We start from the raw sequence: 23,340 nt of genomic DNA, 5'->3' as shown, positions 1-23,340 counted from the left end.
CTAGAAGAATGGTCAACAATTCCCAGAAGAGTTTAAACTGTTATAGCTGCAAAGGGTGGGTAGCTGCAACTCCATATTAAACTCTACGGATTAAGAATGGGATGTCAATAAAGTTCATGTCCATGTATACTTTACTTGTATATTGTAAGTAGTGTAGCATGTATGAGGCACAGCTCACACAGAAGTCAATTTCAAAATAAGCAGCTTTCTGTTGGTCAAAGTGGCGAATTTACGTGACCAACTTGAACACGAGCGAAATCTGCATGGGGAAATCTGTAACCCTCACATTCCTGATCGAATTGAACTGAAATCACCAGATTTCGCCTATGAAAATTCACCAAACAATGGTAAATGTGTGAACGCACCTTTAGGGATTTAGGCATAAACGTAATTTTTTTCCATTTGCATCCAGTTGTGCAGAAAGATCCACACCAAATTTAAACTATTAATATTGCATAAAACATTGCACCGACACCCTAAAAACACAGCATGTTCTCAGCAGCTGTGGACTCCAACAAACCTCCTCATTGTTGAAGCAGTGGTTTGGGGTGGTGTATATCCCTCTGGGGAGACGAGAGGTACTCTGTTGAGTGGCTAGCGCTGTTAGCGGGAAGCGTAATGGCCTCAGATGTGGGCTCCAACTACAAAAGAAACCACACATACCTGTGGTCGCCAGCCGCCCCGTGTACATCAATCATCCTTTCATACCTACGGCAGAGCGGGAAAGAGATTGATTTACACATTAAAGGGCTGCAGCTACCTGTGCTTTCAATTGAGAGAGTGTGTTCATATACCTTTTCATAGGGTTATTCCCTATAATTTGTGGGTATGTACATGCTTGGAGGTTGTGTGCATGTCTTAATATGTGTTTATGTAGCAGCAGGTGCAGTTGGTCTGTTGTTTTTGACTTCTAGTTGCCTGTAGGGGCCTCAGAATAACAGACACCTTCACATCCCAGTGAACAGTGGACAGGTCGTCGGTATTACATTACAAAGACTCCTGCTCCCTGCAACGCTCATACGCTTTCAATCTCTCCTCTTAAGTTCAGTGTTGGGAAACGCTTCACGCCGTATTGTTATTTGTTCAGTGTGACATGATATGTGTCTTTTGTAGCAGTCGTCCTGTGATTTAAGCAACACCATGATACTTGCTGTGTCTTTGCAATTGTGTAATGCAGTGGGACACTTGCAGTGTTGTGTAATGGCACATTTGCTCAGTGTATTTTGGGAGCCGTGTTCTGTTGGACAACACATGCTGGATTACACCTGTTCTGAGATCAAGTTAGAAAAACAGCCCCTCTAGACTCGGGCTGGCGGTCATTTTCAATTGTATGTTTTCAGTTCATGATCAGACAGCATTTTTGATCAAGGTCTGGATGGTCAAGGAAGAATCAGGAAAATTAAAAATGGTTATTTCAGTCCTGGAAAGTTCATGAAAATGAGAAAACGTTCTGCTCTTTTTGAGTGCTTCTGTAGAGAAACATTTGTACAGTAATAAGTATTCAAAACATTGGTATCTCACATATAAATAGAAGAAATAGAAATTTGCTTGGTCATCTCTGTAAAATGATTTCTAATTCAAGGAAATTCATTGGTCTAAAAGTGTGGGAACCTTATCATTCTAGACTTGATCAATATGCATTTTTAGTTGCATCACCCAGCCCTTCTTGTTTTTGGTTATGGATTGAAGTATGCACATGTTCTTCTGTGTGTTTCAGTGTGGAGCTCTACTGTGCCACTCTCTCCCTAACGTCTCGACTGGTAGTGCACCTGGCTGAATCAACGCTGCAGGTAAGGAAGAAGAAAAGAAACAAGAGTTAAAAAAGGAAAGAGAGAAGCATTGTATAGGAAGTTTTCAGACTGACTCAAGCATGTTTAACTGGACACTCTGTCTAGACTGGAGCAGATTACAGATACTTAACCTTATAGCGGCTTAACATTGTTAACATTGATGTGTGTCCACATCTCACTACAAAAAAAGAGCATATGTGCTTTAGCTTTACCACAGGCTCTGGAAAGTTTTTAAGAGCTGTTAACATTGTTTGTTGGTCGCTGAAATGTTTGTAAATGTTCGTTGGACGATTAGCCGCTAACTGTGATGAGGGAGAGGGTGGGGCGACTGAGGTTTATGGCCTCCAAGATCATTTTTCTTAGTTGACAGTGTCATTTCAATGGCATAAAGACATAAAAGCAGTTACACTACCGTTCAAATTATTTTATTCTGCACGGAAGCATTAAATTGATCTAGAGTGACAGTAAAGATATTTATAATGTTATAAAAGATTTTTACTTTCAATTCATAAAATAATCCTTAAAAAATGTTTTTTAACAAAAAAAACTGTAAAAGTAAAAAAAAAAAAAAAAACCTGATAAAGTAGTTTGTTGAAAATTCAATTAAAAAATGTATTATATTTTGCATCATATAAACAACAAGTAAATGGATTCATAAATGAATGATAAGTTTGGCATCAGTGCAAAAATAAACTCAAAATAGTAAAAAGAAAAAAGATTGTACCTATTTTGATCAGATGAATCACCTTGAAGTATCTTGTGTATCTTTGTCAATGCAGTAATATGATATACATCAAAGTACCAAGGCATTACCATCTGATATGTCACTGTACTGTGGTATCACCACAGTAGCAACTTAGTTGTGCGTTATGATCTTCCTTCAGTAATGTGGTTGTGTTAAAAAGCAGGAGCTCAGTGAGGCTGCAGTGGTCTGTCTGAGCAGATGGGGGGCGCTGGTCCTGCAGAGCTGTGGTGAAGAACAACCTGCAGAAGTCAAACTCATGTCAGCTGAGGTGCTGGTGAAGGCCGTCCCCACCTTACTGGCGGCGCCAGCTTTGCCTCTGGGTGAGTGTACATCTGTGGACAAGAACAAGAATGCAGGGATCTAAACTGAAGCTTACAGTGTGTGTTTGTTTTTTCTAGGTATCACACACACTGTGGCGCTATGGAAGTGTCTGTTTACATTACTACAGGACGAAGATCAGGACGTCAGGGACGGGGCGGCTGACTTCACCTGCTACATACCAACCCATTTGCACAACACAGGTACACACAGACATACACTCATATTAAAGGGATGTTCTGGGTTCAGTGCAAGTTAAGCTCTATCAGCAGCACTGATTGGTTTCCTAGCTGTTTTGTCAGCCAAACCCCTTTGACTTCAAATATTTACTTCAAGTACCTCCCGAATTTTTAAGTGAAAGTGCCCATATTACGCTATTTTACAAGTTCATAATTTTATTTTCGGGGTCTGCTAGAATACATTTATATGATTTAAAGTTTTTCTCACACTGTACACACTCTTTAAACCTATTTTCTCTGCCTGGAACACTCTGTTTTATTTCATGTCTCTTTAGTTCATGTCTCTCAAAAACAGTAAAAAACATAATAGTTACCATTAAATATATCAATAATTTAACACATTCACATATTCTCTGGTGTTGGTTAATGGTCATATGACATGCAGATAAACAAACACAGTATTTTATTTCATTTTAGCGTTTTATTTTGATTGGATTTGTTGATTTATTTAGTAACACTTTATTTTGCAGTGCCCTTGTTACATGTTACATAGTAGTTATAACAGTAAATTATGCATAATAACTTGTAACTAACCCTAAACCAAACCCTAATCCTAACCCTATAGTAAGTACAGTATATTCGGTTACTTAAAGGGATACTTCACCTCTGGAAAGATGAATGTGTATTTAAAATAGGTCATTTATGTAGAAGAAATGTGAAGAAATTTTTTAATTTGGAGCTTTCTAGCCTGAGAAAAGCCAGAAAATGTATTTTTGGCTTATGTGGATGAAAGACAACAACTCCCAGAATGCACTTGCTTCGCTGCCCTAGGAAGCCACTCCCAAGCCACACCTACCGGTTAGAAAGCGCAGTTGAAAACAACAAGAAGGTTAGGCTACTAACTTAGTGAGTCTCCGTGACGAGTTTGCCCTGGATTTCGAGATCGCCCAAAATGTCCGGGATTCGGCTTTTGCGTTCTACAGTCGCCATTCATCATGTTTACTGTGGCGAGCAGGACGAGGCTGACGGCCGCGGGAGAACGGCGCGAGGCCGGTGGCGTCATTACTGAGACGCGCCGGTCTCGCATCTCTCACGGAGGAGCAGGAATTTTCTTAGCAATGGTAAAACGCACATCAACCGATTACTTGTTTAGCGTTCATGTAAACACTACATTCAGATTCACCAATCGGAATGAATTCAGTTAGATTGAAACAAAAGTGCATGTAAACAATGAATGGCGACCGCAGAAAGCAAAAGCCGAATCCCGGACATTTTGAACAATCTCACCCGCCGGACAAGTCCGGGAAAAGGATGATGGTAACCCCTACTACTCAGTTTTCTCCTACTACTTAGCTTTCTCCACAGAACAAGAGCCTGATAGCTTAGCTTCCAGGCTGACACTGTGTACATTTTGTGAGTGAGATCCCACCCTCTATGGGCGGGCTGAAAATATGCGGAACAACGCCTTCTACTGGCTGTAGTCTTTAGCCTCTGGCCAGAAAATCCTCCGATGACGCAAAATGACGATTTTTGCGTCATCGGAGGATTTTTTCCAGACAAAAAATACATAAATCTCTCCTCTCAGGGGGATATGAGGGTGGAAAGCATGGTAATTCGAAAATACTACAGGTTTTCTACTAATACAAAGCTTAATGCTAAATCCTGAAGTATCCCTTTAATATTACTCAGTACTTAAATTACAGTGTAACAAAGACACCTTAAAATAAAGGGTTACACTTTATTTTAAGGTGTTATTGTTACAGTGTAATTATATATTTAAGTACTGAGTAATATTAAGCAACTACATATACTTACTATAGGTTTAGGGTAGGATTAGGATTTGGTTGAGGGTTAGTTGCATGTAATTATGCTAAATTTGCTGTTATTACTATGGTAAGTACATGTGACATGTAACAAACCCTGTCTCTAACTATATAGTAAGTACATGTTAATTAATATTACTCTTAAATATATAATTACACTGTAATAAGGACTCTGCGAAATAAAGTGTAACCATTTATTTATTTATTTAAATTTTACATTTTTGAACCCCGGTTTGGAAAACCCTGCTACAGACAATCTTTTTAAAAAAATATGGTTACAGTAACTCCTTCACAATAGAAGTACACCAAAATAGGCAATAAACATTAAAATACACTCTGTTTCAGAAGTATATCGACAAGACTTAAACATGTGTTAGCTTGAAACTAGTATGATAAAATATCTTGCTAACCTTAAAGTAATGTTCAATGTTTCAGTGTAATGGCCATGTAAAACCATTAAACCTAGTAACTTTCACATGCACAAATATTAGAAAGGGACTGTTTGCATAAGACAAACTCACTCGTTTACAGGATTTACGTCTGTAACACATAACCAGAAGTCCCTCAAAGTAGTTTCACCATTTAAAGAACGATTTAGACCATTGTAAGTACATTGCTGTACATATGATTTTTGCTGCTTCTTTTTTTAAATCAGGCTGTAAATTATGTGCTTAACTTGTATTGAACCCAGACCATTGATTCAAATCAATGGAAACATGGCCTACACAGGACAAATACAACAACACTCACTCAATGGGATCAGATGAAGATTGCTGGAAGGGGAGTGATTTGGAGGGACGGGGGGAGGTCAGTGTTGTTTACGACGGAGCGACAGAGGAGAGGTGTGGAGGAGAGGCGGTGAACGGCAGCCCTGCGCCTTTGAAATGGAGGTGTGTGGGTCAGCGATGCAGAGAGGAACAGCACCTTCGTCCCATAAATCAGTCACATCAAAACCACATCATTACCACATTCCCTGACGCGCTGATATCCTGCTTCACATGGGCAAGAAAAATTAGCATGTTGGGGGAAGAGTCTGAGAAAGCCATTTCCAACAATCCTTTGTGTCTTCTCTTGTTGCCAACCCACAATATGTTACTCGTTTTGGGGTAGTTGACATGAACTTTCAAACCGTGACAGCTGCTGCAATTGATCTAAATAAGCTCTAAAACTGTTATGCATGCAGTTTTTATGATCTCATATTACACGGCTCTCTGGAACACTTGATTCTGATTGGTCGATCACAGAATTCTGAAATTTTTTTTGTTTAAGGACTTTTAAACTGTATACTTAAGTTACATAATGATCGTCTCATCAGTAGTCAGCCAGTCATTATCACAAAATATTAGGGTTTATTTTGCATTTTGATGACTGTTTGACTACATTATCCCTGACATATTCACAAAAAACAAGTGAACTGCAAAATGTGGTTTAATTTTTTTTTGAAAAATACATACTTATTACCTATACGGTAAATATATATAATATTATAAAATAAAAAATAAAAATATATAATATTCATATTTTTTAAGCAAATTTCACGCATTAAATTGATCAAAAGTGACAGGAAAGACATTTATAATGTTACAAAAGATTTCTATTGTCCAATGAATGCTGTTCTTTTGAGCTCTCTATTAATCAAATAATCCAGAAAAAAAAATATTCAGCAGAGCTTTTTAACATTGTTAAAAGGAAATGTTCCATGTGCACCATATCATCATATTTGAATGATTTCTGAAGTGAAGATTCTTCAGAACACTGAAGTAATGACTGAAACTGAAGACTAATGTCTGCTAAAAAGTCAGCTGTTGCCATCATGGAAATAAATTACTTTTTAAAATGTATTAAAATAGAAAACAGTTATTTTGAATTGTGATCATATTTTTTTATTTTGGTTAAAAAGAAAATCTTACAAACCCCAATTTATTTTTCAACAGTTTTCTAGTATTAGAAAGAAACTTGACTCTGAAAAAGATGAAGCATATATATATATATATATATATATATATATATATATATATATATATATATATATATATATATATATGTATATGTATATGTGTGAAGTAACTCGAACATGATCTCTCTTTGTAATCACATTTTTTGCTTTGTACTTGGCCCTTTTTATCATCGCCGTCACAGTGAAGTCTTTGTGCAGTACATGAAACCAAATTAAACACTTTTTATTCCTCTGGTATCTCAATACAAATTAGGTTGGAAATCAGAACCCCTGGCATCACTTGACAAGGCTTTTAGGAGGGTGAGAGGTACATCTGATAACAGCATTAAGAAGGAATAGGAGCATATTCTCACGGGGAGGAACTCGGGAGTGTTCAAGAATTTTAAATGCAATTACTGTTCCCGAAATGCTCATGGCGTTTCTCTCGTTTGCCAGCTTTTTTTAGGGACCGGTTTGCTTTCACCTCAGTTACAGAGATGTAGCCTTGAACAAGTGTAAATATTTTTTGCCACCGACAGTGCTAGGGTTTTTTGTTTGGTTGCCAGCTTGTTGATGTGCGGTTTCTAGGGTGACTGGGTGGTTGTTAGGGTGTTGCTTACTGGCCCAAGTCAAAAAAGCTACAGTGCAAGTAAGGGACTTTTTACCAATTTTTTCATCTTCCAGATAAAAATTACATTTTGACCACACGTGTCAAGTCAAGTCATCTTCATTTATATAGCGCTTTTAACAATGTAGATTGCTTCAAAGCAGCTTTACAGAGATAAGCGTATAATTTAAGGTAACAGAGATTGTTTTGGCTTTATAGCAGAGTTAAGTTATTTCCATCTAAAGTTAGTTTTGATTGATTTGCTTCTGTCGCAACGATCATTTGTTATTAAATTAGGGGCCGCTAAGACGACACCATTCCCTCTACACAGACTTTAAACACGAACCTGTGAGAAACGCTGATGGCGTTCACATGCGCATTTAGAATGGGTTCTAAAGTTATGTGCGTTTGAATATACGCAGGTTTGGAATTCCCTACAAGCCAAGCCTAAACAAAGTACTTGTCTTTCCTTATAAATTTTGATAAAGAATTTTATTTTATTTTGTTGCTTTGGGGTAGGAACGCGAAACGAATTTTCCCGACAACGCCTTATCTGTAGAGTGGTAGTGGGATCCTCCATAGGGAGAGACTAGTTGGCACTTCAGCACTGCGTTGTCATCGGTCCAGGCGAAGGTCCTTCGTCAGATCTGGATATGGCCTGGATCCGGCAGGCTGCAGGAAAACCTCGGGATAAACACAGACACTAAAATTAGCGTAGATGCCATTCTTCTCATGATGTAACGAGTACATCAGGATTTTTTGGGAAGTGTTCCCGGTTCCGGCTGACCTAATATATGCAGCCTAACATTAAATTATAGAAGTCTATAATGTATTATGTGAAAGCTAGGTCAAAGAGATGTGTCTTTAATCTGGCTTTGAACTGACAGAGTGTGTCTGCTTCCCGGACAATGGTAGGAAGACTGTTCCAGAGTTTTGGTGCTAAATAGGAAAAGGATCTACCGCCAGCAGTTGATTTTGATATTCTAGGTATTAGTAACTGGCCGGAATTTTGAGATCGCAATAGACGTGACGGACTATAATGCGTTAAGAGCTCGCTCAAGTACTGTGGAGCTAAACCATTTAGTGCTTTGTAAGTGATCAGCAATATTTTAAAATTTATGCGATGTTTAATAGGGAGCCAGTGCAGTTTTGACAGAACCGGGCTAATATGGTCATACTTCCTGGTTCTGGTAAGAACTCGAGCTGCTGCGTTTTGGACCAGCTGTAGTTTGTTTATTAAGCGTGCAGGGCAACCACCCAGTAGAACATTACAATAATCTAGCCTTGAGGTCATGAACGCATGAACTAATTGTTAATTTTTTTGTTTTTTCAGAATTTAAAAGTAGGAAATTACGAGTCATCCAATTTTTTATATCCGCTATGCATTCCGTTAATTTTGTGAATTTATAAGTTTCGTTAGGTTTTGAAGAAATATAGAGCTGAGTATCATCGGCATAACAGTGAAAGCTAATGCCATGTTTCCTAATGATATCTCCTAATGGTAGCATGTACAGAGTGAACAGCAGCGGTCCTAGTACTGAGCCTTGTGGTACACCATACTGAACTTGTGATCGATGAGACATCTCATCATTTACTTCTACAAACTGATACAAACTTTAAACCATGCTAGTGCATTTCCCGTAATGCCAATATAATGTTCTAATCTATTTAAAAGAACGTTGTGGTCAATGGTGTCAAATGCAGCACTAAGATCGAGTAACACTAATAGCGAGACACAACCACGATCGGATGATAAGAGCAAATCATTTGTGACTCTAACGAGAGCTGTCTCGGTACTATGGTACGGTCTAAATCCGGACTGGAAATCCTCGCAGATATCATTTCTTTCAAGAAAGGAACACAGTTGTGAGGATACTGCCTTTTCTAATATCTTTGACAGAAAAGGTAGATTCGAGATCGGCCTGTAATTGACTAATTCTGTAGGATCAAGTTGCGTTTTTTTAACAAGCGGTTTAATCATAGCCAGCTTAAAGTTTTTTGGTACGTATCCTAGAGACAAAGACGAATTAATGATATTAAGAAGAGGATCTATGACCTCTGGAAGTATTTCTTTCAGTAGCTTAGTCGGTATAGGGTCTAACATACATGTTGTAGATTTAGATGATTTAATGAGTTTAGTAAATTCTTCCTCTCCTATAGCAACGAATGAATCAAATTTTTCCTCAGGGAGACTACAATGCACTGCCTGATGCGATACTGTAGTAGACGGTTACATAGTTATAATTTTGTCCCTGATATTATCAATCTTATAAGTGAAGAAGTTCATAAAATCATTACTGCTGTGTTGCTTGGAAACTTCGGTGCTTGAAGCTTTATTTTTCGTTAGTTTAGCCATTAGGGTTAGGGTTAGGGTTATGTTTATTTTCTTCTAATAGGGTTGAAAAATAAGCAGATCTAGCAGCTTTTAAAGCCTCTCTGTAAGTAATTGAGCTCTCCTTCCATGAAATGCGAAATACCTCTAGTTTTGTTTTCTTCCAGTTGCGCTCCATTTTTCTGGCTGCTCTCTTAAGGGCCCGAGTGTGCTCGTTGTACCACGGCATTGGACTATTTTCTTTAATCTTCTTTAAGCGCAACGGAGCAACTGTGTCTAAAGTGCTGGAAAAGAGAGAGTTAAACGTTTATGTTGTAATATCTAGTTCTTCTAAGCTATCTGGGATGCTGAGATGATGAAACTGATCAGGAAGATTATTATTAATAAAGCAATCTTTAGTAGCAGAAGTGATAGGTCTCACATATTTGAAACACGGAGTCGGCTTTGCAGCCTTGGCTAAATGCAAATTACACGAGACTAGGTAATGATCTGAGATGTCATCGCTCTGCTGCAGAATTTCAACGGCATCAACATCTATTCCGTGTGATAATATTAGATCTAGAGTATGATTACGACGATGAGTAGGTCCTGACACGTGTTGTCTAACTCCAATTGAATTTACAATGTCTTTAAATGCCAATCCCAATGCATCTTTTTCATTATCGATGTGTATATTAAAATCACCAACAATTAGTACTTTATCTGCAGTCAATATTAATTCTGATAGAAAGTCCGCAAATTCTTTGATAAAGTCTGTATGGTGCCCTGGTGGCCTGTATACAGTAGCCAGCACAAATCTCAAACGTGATTTATCATTTACACTATATATTTTTACATTAAGCACCAATGCTTCAAAAGAATTATATTTAAAACTTGATGTCTTAGTGGTTTTGAAACTATTACTATAAATTACAGCAACACCACCCCCTTTGCGTTTCAGACGAGGCTCATGTTTATAACAGTAATCTTGCGGGGTTGATTCATTTAAAGTAATGTAATCGTTTGGTTTTAGCCAGGTTTCTGTCAAACACAGCATATCTAGGTTATTATCTGAAATCATATCGTTAACAACGAGTGCTTTAGAAGTAAGTGATCGAATATTCAGCAACCCAAGCTTTAGCATTTGCTCATCTGTAATATAGCTGTTTTTTATTTGTTGAACATCAATTAAATTTTTAACCTTAGATGGGTTTAAACGTTTTTTGGATTTCCAAATTCGGGGAACAGACACAGTCTCTATATGATGATAGCTAGGTGAAAGAGTCTCTATGTGATAGGATTTATCTGACCTGGGTGACGCGAGGCCGCTAGCGGACAGTCGGTTAAGCCAGTCTGTCTGCTTCCTGACCTGAGCCCCAGATTGTCATGTTTGAGCTCTAAGACTATGAGCCATATTACTAGAGAGAAGAGCAGCACCATCCCAGGAGGGATGAATACCATCTCTTTTCAACAGGTCAGGTTTGCCCCAAAAACTTTTCCAATTGTCTATGAATTCTATATTATTAAGCGGACACCACCTAGACAGCCAACCGTTAAGCGAACACAATCTACTAACTATCTCATCACTCCTGCGAACAGGAAGGGGGCCAGAGCAAATTACAGTCCTTGACATCGTACTTGCAAGTTCACACACCTCTTTAATATTAATTTTGGTGATCTCCGACTGGCGGAGTCGAACATCATTAGTGCCGACATGAATAATGATCTTAGAGAATTTACGATTAGCATTAGCCAGCACTTTTAAATTTGCTTTGATGTCAGGTGCTCTGGCTCCCGGCAAACATGTGACTATGGTGGTTGGTGTCTCTATTTTCACGTTCCGTGTAATAGAATCGCCAATAACTAGGGCACAATCATTCTCAGTGGGTGTTTCACTGAGCGGGGCAAATCGATTTGTTATGGTAATCGGAACGGAAGAGCGGTTTTTTGATCCGCGACTAGAGCGATCCCTCACTGTCACCCATTTGCCCAGCTGCACAGGCTCTACTTCAGCCGGAACCGACTCATGTAAAGTGTTCACTATGCTATGCGCATCCAAAACATCTAAAGCACTAGCACTCTTACTATCCTCAATTAAAGTTTGGATGCGTGTTTCTAATTCTGAAATCTTCTCTGTCAACCTAACTGTCTCCTTACATTTATCACATATAAATCCTATATTGCCGACAGAGAAGGCTATACTAAACATGTGACATGAAGTGCAGGTGACAATAACAGGACAAGACATTACTCACCGTGTTTGTTGACTGATTCTTACTCACCTGAGCTTTTTATGAACTCAAAGGTGCGGACGCGCGAGAGAAAAATAAATAAATAAAAATAGCTGAGCGCACGGGTGGCGCGTTAACAGGCTAGCGAATTACTAGCGTTTTGTGCTAGTAGTACTAATAACAAAAGCTAGCGATGTCAGGTTAATCTGAGATGTTGGGTAAAATGTAGTAGTATAAACAACTAGAAATGGTAGTAAAATGATGGTTCAAAACAAAGAAATATAAGGCTAAGACGGAGCTTACAGCACCGAAGCAGACAAACACACTCACAGCAGGCAGCGAGGCAGACAGGAGCAATCGATCAGCGATTCAGCAATCAGCGATTCAGCAATCCAGCAATCAGCGATTCAGCGATTCAGTGTGTGGAAGTAATAATACACCCTTACTCAACAAGCCTCTGGATTTGAGGCATCATTTATGTCTGAAGTTCGAACTGTGCTGCGCAGCAAAGTTAAATGCTTAGCGTTAAGGGTTTGTTTGAATCCTTAAACTGAACCATTAATTATGTTGCCTACAACATCATTTCAACTCTTTTGAAAAGCCTTGAACATTTGTTGCTCGCATTACTCCAGTTGGTATTGTTCTTGGCCATCTGGTCCATCAGCTCCAGCGTTGTCCGTGTAATGTCTTTAGCAGTAGATGCCCCTTAGCCATTCATGCAATGGATTACAATAAGAGGTCTGAACTGATCCGTGGATCATTCATCAATTAAACCAGTAGTGTCCAAATGTAGCGCAAGGGTGCTCAATCATTAAAGCAGAGGTATGTGGCAGTAATAGTTTAGGCATATTGGCCCTTGCTTGTAGATAGAACTCAACCAACATGTATGGATAGATGGATGGATTACTAAATCTTTCTTGAAGAATTTTACTAATCCTATAGATAAAAAGATTGGACAATACTTGCTGAGCCAAGGCCACTAAAAATGGTCATTCACAGTCTATTGACACAGGATGAATTCTAAGCATTGTGAGGTACCACATATTAGTGAGTCTTTTTCCACCAGTCTTAGGGTCTATGTGACTGTGCCAGGCCTTTTAACCAGCAGACACCTGGGTGATACTGTAACACTACTGTTAGACAGGTTAGGCTGATGTAAAGGACACTAAAGAACTCTAGCAGGCATCTCAGTTTTGGCATAAATGTGTCAGATGATATCTGTCTCCAGAGCTACACCTGATATTGATGGCCTGCTGAATATCCAGACAGAGCCATAATCATGAAAGTAAGCTGCAGTGCACTATTATTGTTATTATTATCATTGTTATTTTATTAATACCATTATATTTGTGCAAAGTTGTTCGTGATTTAAATAATTACATTATTAAAGAACCCTTATGTTTAGAATATACTTGGTCAAGATGATTATCAGTCTTGTCTGTCTTTAGTTTGTACGTATGAGATTTTTTGCATGTGTTTGTTTGGGTAAGAGCCTCCTCTAAGTCTTTGGTTCTCATAGATGTCTGAAGGAAGTTAGAGCTGTAAAAGTGTGTGTGTTTTTGCACCTTGACACCACTCTCGCCCACACCAATACTTCCTGCCCACAGACTCCTTGCACCTTGTTCTGGGTGTGTGTCCAAATATGCTCGTATGTGTGTGAGAGAGCATGCACGGATGCACATGTGGTCATTCCCACATGCACTGAAATCTCTACCTGCTTTCAAGCTCTTTTTCATCAATGTAACACTTGATTTACATTGATGAGATATGTATATAGATTCTAAATTGTGTCTTTATTCTGTAAAACAGAAAATATTATCAAATGGCTTCTTATGACTCATTGTCAAATGGATACTTTTATGGTACTTAAATTATGTTTTTTTGACAGCTGGACAGCTCCCATCCTGATTCACTTTCTTTATATGGAAAAGAGTAGTCAAAATTTTCTTCAGAAAGTAATATTGTAATACAAAGTAATAGTGTTCCACTGAAGAAAGAAAGTCATATAGGTTCGGATAAACAAAGGAGTGAGTAAATTGACACAATTTTCATTTTGGGGTCTCAGTTTAGTAATTTGGTTTTGAAAAGCATTTATTAGGAGAGTGGGATAAAGCTGTGTCAACCCCCCTATGAGACCCCAGTTGCATTATGGGTAGGCTAGAACCAGATGTAAATAAGGAGTTAGAGAGGTTGTGGTGTTATTCATCCAGGCCATCTTCCCGCTCGCTCGCCCGCCACCCCTCCTTCCCTCACGCCCGATACCCGACACTCGCCCAGCTGCGCTTACTCACATCCCAGATTTGCCACACACTAAAGCTCTTCTTGCTCTCATTATTCAGAAAGTTTTTTAATTAGTTCCAGTTCCACGACTCCCACAGATCGATTACGGGAATGAAACTACCCTCCTCTTCCTTGTGGAATCTCAGCACAACTGTGTGCGCCTAGACACAAACCGGCTGGGCGAACTGCCCCGAAACACCTCACAAACATTTCGCCTGTTACATCTACAGCCAAGATCTAGAAGTTTCTTCACGTTAAGTAAAAGGGATTGTTCGGAGAAATAGAAAATTCTATCATTTTCTCACCCTTGTGTTGTTTTCAACCTGTATCACTTATTGTTCTTCTGTGGAACACAAAAGAAGATATTTTGAAAAATGTCTCAGTCTTTTTATGTCCATAGAATGGAAGTTAATGCTCACCAAAACAGTTTGGTTACCAACATTCTTCAAAATGTCCACAGAAAATACAGGTGTGAAATGACATAAGGGTGAGTAAATTATCACAACATTTTCATTTTTGGGGGAACTTATACCATTAAGTGCAGCAAGGCCTTAAACATATTGCTGCATACACTGTCAGAAAAAAAAAAGATATAAACCTTTAGCATTAGAGGTACAACAGCTTGTCACTGGAGCAGTTCCCTTAAAGGACAACTTTGCACCTAATCTACCCCTAAAACATGCATATTAGTGCACTATGGTAATATATACCTTAATAGATAATTATGAACCTTTTAAGGATAAATGGACAAAGATATCCAATTGAGAAGCTGTTGTACATCTAAAGGTACAATTTGTTTTGACAATTTTGAATTTAAATGAACTGTATCTTATACAAATTGTTTTCAAAATGCAAATAAACACATCAGAGGTGATCCTAAAGAAAAACAACACCCGCTTTCGCAGATACGAATAGAACATCCTGTTGAGTAAGCACTGAAGAGATTGAGAAATCATGTTTTTGAAGTGCTAAACCACAGAAAAAAAGGAATGGAAAGAGCTTGAGTTTCCTATTGTTTCTTAATGTCTGGGTGTTGGTTTGTTCGGCCCTGGAAGGCATCCAGCACCAAAGCCTATATGCATGAAAAGCACCTCTGACATCAGACTCCGGTAAAGCAAGAGATGGGGCGTCCCAACACATCACTTAGAGAAAGGACCATGTCATCCTCTGAGTCTACACAATCAACATTTTTCCATGTTCTCGTAATGTCAGCTCATGGCACTCTACTTAAGGTTGCATTGGAAAGCCGTATCCATTCACTCTTCTGCAGACGGTGTTTCCTAGAGTTGTGTTGGGGGAGGGGTGGGTGGGCAGCCTTAAAAGTGTTGCTTTGCTCTTTCTTTTGGTTTTGACTGGCAATTCCTGGTGACTTTTGAAGTCACCCAAGTAATTTGCATGTCATCTTCTGGTCTGGAAGGGGGGCAACAGAGGGAAACCGGAGTTTTCTGTATTAGATTTCTCACGTTACTGCTTTGAAGCATGAACAACTGGGGTCGTTAAAGCCAAAGGGAGGTCGACTGCAGTCCTGGATAGGCGTCAGTATTGTTGTTTTCTCACTTCCCTTATCTTACGTCTAAATCTATTCTTAGATTCAACTTCCCAGATCTTTGAGTCAGAAATGACCTTGAATGCCTGTGCACATATGGCACGTTGTGGTTTCCAATCTGCACATTTTGCTTGTGAGTTATAGTTTTGTTTCTCTCAAATGGGTTCCATGCCAGAGGAAGATGGAAACGTGCTGTCTAGAGAACAAAAAGAGAGCGAGGCATCAATCTCAGGCTGTTGCTTTACATCCAACGCTCTGGCAAATCTCAGATTGGGAGCAGATTTCATTGTGGCAAGGCACCACCTCCACTGCATAAACCCAGTAATGCTTTGGAGACTAAAGAGACCAGACTAAGATTGACGTTGCTCATTAAGTTGATCCATTTCAATTTTCCATACATGTGTTCCAGAATCATTAATTTTGCTAAATCCTGTTGCGTCAGGGAAAATCTGTCAGACTTTTGACTTCTATGTTCTGCCACATTTCTAGGTGTTGCCATGGGTGCCGTCTCTCCTCCAGTTGCCCTGGAGATGGGGGTGGGTCTTTTGTGCCAGCTCTTCCAGATGTGGGACCATGTTGCTGATGGTGTGGTGAACTTGATAGAATGGCTCCTGGGAGATGAACAATTGGATACAAATTGTGCCGAATCACCAGATTTGGTAAGGAGCACTTTTCCTGTTTTTGTGTAATTTTTTAAAGCATCACTATATTGCTCAAGTTTAGCTTCTTTTTAAACTTCGGCACATGACTCCCCCATTCGTGTCGGAATCAGGACACAAAATTATGCAATACATCATTGACAAGAATGAAACCTAACAAATGAAAAAACACAGAAAATACTATAGGCTTAAATTGATGGGCCTATCCGCCTTATTTTCTGGTGGGTTCTCCCAAGGTTTTTTTCTCCATTCTGTCACCTGATGGAGTTTTGGTTCCTTGCCACTGTTGCCTTTTGGCTTGCTTAGTTGGGGCCATTTAATATTCAACAATATTATTGATCTGCCTCACTTAAAGGAGAACTCCGGTCAATTTTAACATTGAGCTCATTTTTTTGTACATTTGGAGTGCTGTCAATACAGAGAACAACGACAAAAATCGGTGTTGCCTACACCGTGTTATCCTCTTTTTAAAATTTGCACCCTGTTGACTTCAATGGGGCAAGTTTTAAACCTGCTTTTAGCCTCTTAACATCCTTGATGTGTCATTACAAGTGCACAGGTCATGTGAGTTCTCCTTTAAGGTGGACAATGATGCAATTTTCTTCTAGAAACAATCTTTGTTGTATTATTTTTCATGTCATCACTGTGAAGCTGCTTTGATACAATCTGTATTGTAAAAAACGCTATATAAATAAAGGTGACTTGACTTGACAACATCGTTTGGGTGCCTGAAAACGCAAACTTTTGAAAAAGGTCTCTGTGTAAGCAACAAAGACGTGAATCTCTGAAGACGATGGCATCATGCACATGCGTATTATGTGTTCAATCTATAGTGTTTCATTGCTATCTAATGACCTGGCTGCAGAATACAGGGTTTTTAGTCGTTTGCGTGGATCTGTGTGAATGGGGATCGTTTTGACAATGATGTCGTCTGTACGTGAAAAACTCTAGAGAAAAACGTATCCATTTTAAGCATATCTTTGTCGTGTAAACGCACCCTAAGTAAAAATGTATTTGAAAAATGGGACAAAAAGACCAATGTACAAGACACTACTTAATAGCTGTAATGAGGGAAAGAACTACAATCCCATGAAGCATTGTGAATGACAATTGAATTAAAGACTATAGAAATAATATAAAACAATACATTTATGAGCAGGCATGTAGCTTTTCACCAGGACTTCCGCTACTAAGCTTTCATTTATTGACACCCTAGATATTACCCAGAACACCATACTGTATATCAAAGAACTAAAAACCACAGAGAACACCTTGGCAACCGCATAGCAAGCCCTGGCTTTTTGGTGCCAACTGGTGCACATGCAAACACTGCTCACATTGTCTTGAGAACATCTAGTTTAAAAATGTAGGTTGTTCTTCTAATTCTCTTCTTTATCCAGGATGAAGAGTTCCTCTTTGAGAAGGGAGATCTTAACCTGTGGGCAGAGCCTTTGTTGTGGGCACGGATGTTGCACGGACACCTCTCTGCGCTCTTAAGAGTGGCATATTCACCTGGCGTAAGAGCCACCGAGCTGGACCGACTGTCAGCTATTGCAAACAGCAATTTCCTCACTGCTCAGAGTTCAATGAAAGCCCTCCCTGCGCTGTTCCAGTTTTCAGCCACCATTGTGTATGGCAAGACAACACTGCTGAAAGAGAGAACATCACTCGCTCAGAGTCTTCTAGAAACACTTGGATGACTCTGAAATATACATAACACAGGGGTTGTGTATTAGGAATCTATTTTAATCTCACAGTGGTTTTCCGGTTTGCATGCAGGCATGACCACTATTTTTTTTTTTATGTAAATAGTTTATTATGCTTATTTGAATGTGGTTTTAATTTTTGTACAATGTGTTTGTGATACTGAGAATCTGAGAGGTTTTACTTTCCTCAGCTGTCTTTTCAATGTCACATTTTCACACATTGTGGTATTTGAGCAAACTGTTGAATTTAAGGCACAGCTTCACTTTTTTTTCTAGAAAAATGAATTGTGCATGTTATGCAACTAGATAACTGTGCATGTGATGCAATAGAACACAACAGGCTGGTGTCCGTTTGGTAAGTAGACAGCTGGGCTGCCTTCAGGGACCTGTAGTTGCAATGTTCCCTTTTTTACTGTAAAATGATGTAATATTTTGGAACGTCAGCAGCCTATTCCTCCCACACATGGGGTGGGTAAAATCACGTATACCAGAATCAGGAGGGTTTTTCATAGACGTGCTTTGCTGAAACCGTGACAATGGAATTTAAATGCTATAATAGTGCTAAAGAGATATGCAATGGGAACTGGAGGAAGAAAAGCACATCATGCACTGAAGTGAATTATATTTTTTACTGTTATATTTTTGCCTGTAGGTGGCGCCCAAACCTTTCTTAACGACGCATTAAGCATTGAGCCCGTTAGGGGGCAGTATTGTATAGTTTTTATTAACTTGTTTCTTGGAGGGATTTGATTTTTAATGTTACGAAGCAGCTTGGTAAAAGGTTCTTATTGTGTGCATTTTCTGTTTAAATAAACGACACAACGCAAAAGTAATGCATAAATAAGCAAATGTGAGTATATTTGTTTATACAGAGAAAGAAACGAGCAGGGGAAAACTTTGTCACGTGCAGATAAACGTCATAGTTTCTCACTCCATGCATCAGATTTGGCACAACTTCAAAGTTTGGCCTCTCGGCCTAGATTATGCAATCGTACTAAACATTTCCTGATATCAGAGCGACCAGTCTTCAGGCGCGCGGCGCGCGTGATCTCGTGTAAAGTCAACAACATTGTGTGTGTGACTGTATATCCTTCTAAGACACTTTCATTCATATTTCCCACTGTTACAAATTACATGCAATACTTTTTTTTTATAATGCACAAAAAAACTAAAACTATTAATAAAAACAAATTAATGAGCAAACTATTAACACAGAACATATTTTAAACTGTGTTCCTGTGCTTTACTAAATACAATATATGTTAACTTTTATTACAAACTTACATTTTCTATGATAGTGTGTATATATTATATTCGAGTATTTATTTTCTGATCTTAAAATCATGTATAAAAACAACCTTGTAGGTTGTGCTGTGTCTGAGTTGTGCACTGCACTGCACGAGGGGTGCAGAGAGCGACCAATGAGATCTGAGTCCCGGCGACACTTGAAAAGCAGGGCGTAACTTTGACAACTTTCACAGTAAGTTTGAGAGCTCCTCCTCTTTACGCGCTGACCACGAGCTTATATGTGCGGGATAGTGAAGCAGACTCTACTGTTCTGGCTCGGCAATGCACGGTGGGAGAAGACATTAACAACAAAAACACGCAACTAGGAACTCAACCTCCTGAGACTAGCATTTTATATTCCGTATCTCTTGCACAAACCCGAAGCCAGTGGCAAACTAAAACCTTTGCATCCTCCTAAGGATCCAGGTCGGTCCGCAAATGAGAGATCAACTGAGACTATCTTCTTCCGAAGAAACAGAAATGTCTGCAACCATCCTATCCGCTTTCTACGACATCGACATGCTGTACAAGGTAACGTTACTTTGCTAATTTAATTCACAACTACTTGTATCCTATCTCTGCTGGGACTTTTCGAGAAGGCGTTTCGAGAAGTTTTAGCTGTATAAAGAACTTAGCCTAATGCATGGCTGAAACGAGTACATAAATAGTTTTGCAACTAACTTACTATGCATTGATTTTTAACTGTTTCTCTTTCTACCTCTCTGTACAGCAGGAGAAGAGCCTCAACATGAACGCCATTCACATTAACAGCATGCTGGATAAGAAAGCCGTCGGGGCTCCGGTAACAACTTCCAGCAGTTGCGCCAACAACTGCAACTCATACGCGTCAGGATTCTTCCGTCGAAACTCTACCAGCAACATGGAGTCCATGACGAACGGCAACAAGTACCCCGCCAGCTCTTACAGCAACATGAAGGAGAACGCCATTATGAATAAGGAGAACAAGTTTCGCGACCGCGCCTACAGCAGCGAGAGCTGTGAGCGCGGCCAGCAGCAGCTGCAAATCCTGCAGCAGAAACCGGGCTCGCAGATCAACTCCACCCGCTACAAGACGGAGCTCTGCAGGCCATTCGAGGAAAACGGCGCGTGCAAATATGGCGAAAAGTGCCAGTTCGCGCACGGCTACCACGAGCTAAGAAGCCTGTCTCGCCACCCAAAGTACAAAACCGAGCCTTGTCGCACTTTCCACACCATCGGCTTCTGTCCGTACGGCCCGCGCTGCCACTTCATCCATAATGCTGACGAACGCAGACCAGCACCGACCAACGCCAACAGTATGCAGGGAGAGTCCACCAAGCCCGCCAGGGGGGAGCCGGTGTGCGGCTACGGGCAGCAGCACCAGCAGGCGGCGGGATCCTTCAGGGACCGACCGAAACTCCACCACAGCCTTAGCTTCTCGGGTTTCTCCAGCCGCCACCACCACCACGAACTCGACTCGCCCATCCTCGAAAGCCCCACGTCCCGCACTCCCCCACCACCATCTTCCAATGTTTCCTCTTGCACCACTAACTTCTACGAAGACGTTCTCTCGTCAAATCGTTGCCTTGGCAACAGTGCCTTCTCTTTCCCCGACCAAGACCTCAAAACCCTGTTTGCGCCACTGGCCGTGCACACGCACAACGGTTACTATGGGAACCTTCAGGTCATCATGGGCGACGGCCACGGCCACTTGCAGTCCCTCCACCGCCTGTCGGAGTCGCCGGTGTTCGACTCGCCCCCCAGCCCGCCGGACAGCATCTCGGACCGGGAGAGCTACGCTAGCGGCTCAATCAGCTCCTCCGGAAGTCTCAGCGGCTCCGAGTCTCCCAGTCTGGACGGCGGGAAACGTTTGCCAATCTTCAGCAGGCTGTCGATTTCCGATGATTAATCCGATTTTTTTAGTGAAGTTTGGATTCGTTTTCTCTCGCGATCCTCCCGTTAGATATGCAATTCAGCAATAGACTTTAATATCGAGGGAGGTGGATTTGTTTGTCAGACTCTTGACATGGCATTAGTCTGTTTGAACTGCTTGATGGCATTCCACCGGTGCAGTTTTTTGCATTCTCTTGGTCTTTTTGGACCAACTACTTTCCAGATTTTGTACAAAAGACTTGTTTTTTGAACTTGAAAGACAGAGTGGTTTCAGATTTTCCTTCTATCTTGCCAAGAATATGCCTTGACAAAAAGTATACTAGTTTTCAAAGTATGTACTTCCATTCCAAAAGTGTATCCAGTTTCGCGGCGCCACCCAGTGGTTTGGTTGGTTTGTGCAGTTTGAAACTCGTTCGGTTTGTTGGGAAATCACTGCTGATGGTTGAATATATCTATTTTTTTTAGCTGATTTGTGTGATTACATAGCAGTGCATAACTGGCTATAAACTATTTAACTTATTTATTTTATCTTGTGAAAAGTATAGGCTACATTGTTAATTGTGTCCATACTGTATTTATCGAGTATGATGAAGCAATAGATATATATTCTTCTATGTTTAAATTGTTTAAATTAAGATCGCCATTATTAATCTACATAAAGTGAAGTGTGTGTTCTTTTCACAGTAATATATATTTTTGTTTGGTCTCTTTTTTTTTTTTTTTTTTTTGTAACTTCACTTTATTTTATTGTAAATGAGTAAAAAAAAAAAAAAAAAATCTTAATTTAAGAGATTGTATGTGATATTTATTTCATTCATTTTGTTTCCTTGTTTACGTTCATTAAAAAGTTTTTTTTTTTTTTGCTGTTTGTTGGGATGTTACTTTTTAGTAGGGGTTTTTTTTTTTTTTTTTTGCTTTGGAGAATTTAGACTTGTCCCTTTTAGATATGTCTGTAGAATGTATAAGCCGTATTTGGCAGAAGACCGTCCGAACGTGTACTAGCCTTAGATTTTCATAGAAATCAGATTTCAAAGATCCCAAGTTCATCGTTTAACCAAAAAGTATTTTCTCTTTCTTTTTTCATATACACGTGTATATAAAACGCACGGAAGCCACGTGCATGAGAATGTAGCAGTCAAGTGCCCCAGTATTACTGCCTAGTGCCTGTGGGGATTCACCATCTTACATTGCCTTATGATTAACCAAATAAAGTATTTTCATATATGTTGTTGTTTTACAAGAGGAAATGAATGTAGTTTGTAATTTAAATTTCTTGGAAGGTTGTTACCACTTATTGACGGAGAGGAATAGAGGCTTAGAGCAACAATCTGAGTTGTATTTTCTTTTCTATTACTCCCTGTTCCTTGCATTGTTTTGCCTTTTTGTTTGTTCCTATGATATGGTAATGGTCTGAATCTTCCAAACTTGCTGGACGGGGAAGAGTTTGAACACATTTAGTTTGTACATAGTAGGTACAGGGGATTCGCACTATGTACCTTGTTTTTTTTTTTGTTTTTTTTTTTGTTTGTTTTTTTGACTACTTTATCAGAAGTAAAGCTTTTTGAATGTAGTGGGTGGGGGTGGGGGTGGGGGTGGGGGGACAAAAAGATCAGGATTTTTTTGGGGAGTCAGTTCACTACAAATTGCGTGAGACTGTTAACTTTGTACTGTACTTTTTTTTTTTTTTTTTTTTTTGTAGTTTTCCCAATAAAATGATTTTGGAAAAAAAAACAAATGAACGTTGGAATGTAGTCCATGTGCTTTTCATTGAAAAATTGGAGCTGTTTTGCAAGTCATACTTGTGTATTAGCTCTTAAAGTCACACACAAGTCACTTCTGTTCTTGTTTTTCCCTGAAAACAATCTCTCTCCTGACTCGCATGAACCCTGACAGCTTCTGCATGCTGTGGTTGAGTCTGACCGCAGTGGTCTGCATTCTGTCTGCATGCTTCGCTGCCTGTGAGAGGAGTTATAGGGGTTGCCCCAACCTAGTAGTTTTGTTCTCTGTGGCTGACTAAGACTGAACTCATCTGTATGCACTGTCAAAGCTT

General features: G+C 39.6%; 2 protein-coding genes across 6 annotated transcripts in view; both read left to right on the top strand.

Annotated features, from left to right (window-relative positions):
- Positions 1-19,286, top strand: part of thada (THADA armadillo repeat containing) — a 125,957-nt gene extending 106,671 nt beyond the window's left edge. For 2 of the 4 annotated variants that reach the window (XM_079856045.1, XM_079856043.1), the window contains exons 34-38: positions 1,718-1,790; positions 2,699-2,855; positions 2,934-3,056; positions 16,256-16,425; positions 17,826-19,286. In XM_079856045.1, the coding sequence (XP_079712171.1) occupies positions 1,718-1,790; positions 2,699-2,855; positions 2,934-3,056; positions 16,256-16,425; positions 17,826-18,125 (823 nt within the window). In that variant the 3' untranslated portion in view covers positions 18,126-19,286. Of the gene's footprint in view, positions 1-1,717; positions 1,791-2,695; positions 2,856-2,933; positions 3,057-16,255; positions 16,426-17,825 lie in introns of all 4 variants that reach the window. The other 2 variants (XM_079856044.1, XM_079856046.1) reach the window with 1 other exon arrangement.
- A 298-nt stretch (positions 19,287-19,584) lies between these two features.
- Positions 19,585-21,459, top strand: LOC307149625 (mRNA decay activator protein ZFP36L2-A-like). 2 transcript variants are annotated; one of them, XM_079856048.1, is made up of 3 exons: positions 19,585-19,707; positions 19,838-19,949; positions 20,152-21,459. In XM_079856048.1, exons 1-3 carry the CDS (start codon positions 19,658-19,660, stop codon positions 21,304-21,306), a joined length of 1,317 nt encoding a protein of 438 aa, XP_079712174.1. In that variant the 5' UTR covers positions 19,585-19,657; the 3' UTR covers positions 21,307-21,459. The 2 variants fall into 2 exon arrangements, with proteins under 2 accessions (XP_079712174.1, XP_079712173.1); XM_079856047.1 differs by having other exon boundaries at positions 20,149-21,459.
- Positions 21,460-23,340: the final 1,881 nt, after the last annotated feature.

The sequence above is a fragment of the Squalius cephalus genome (assembly GCF_949319135.1).
Source record: "Squalius cephalus genome assembly, chromosome: 21".
Classification (NCBI taxonomy): Eukaryota; Metazoa; Chordata; class Actinopteri; order Cypriniformes; family Leuciscidae; genus Squalius; species Squalius cephalus.
The sequence above is the reverse complement of the archived record's forward strand: the minus strand, read 5'-3'. Positions and strand labels throughout refer to the sequence as shown.

Coding starts and splice junctions, on each gene's coding strand:
- LOC307149625 (XM_079856047.1), top strand. CDS start 19,658: ATGTGCGGGATAGTGAAGCAGACTCTACTGTTCTGGCTCGGCAATGCA. Junction 19,708..19,837: donor TTCTGGCTCGGCAATGCACG/GTGGGAGAAGAC, acceptor CATCCTCCTAAG/GATCCAGGTCGGTCCGCAAA. Junction 19,950..20,148: donor ACATCGACATGCTGTACAAG/GTAACGTTACTT, acceptor CTCTCTGTACAG/CAGGAGAAGAGCCTCAACAT.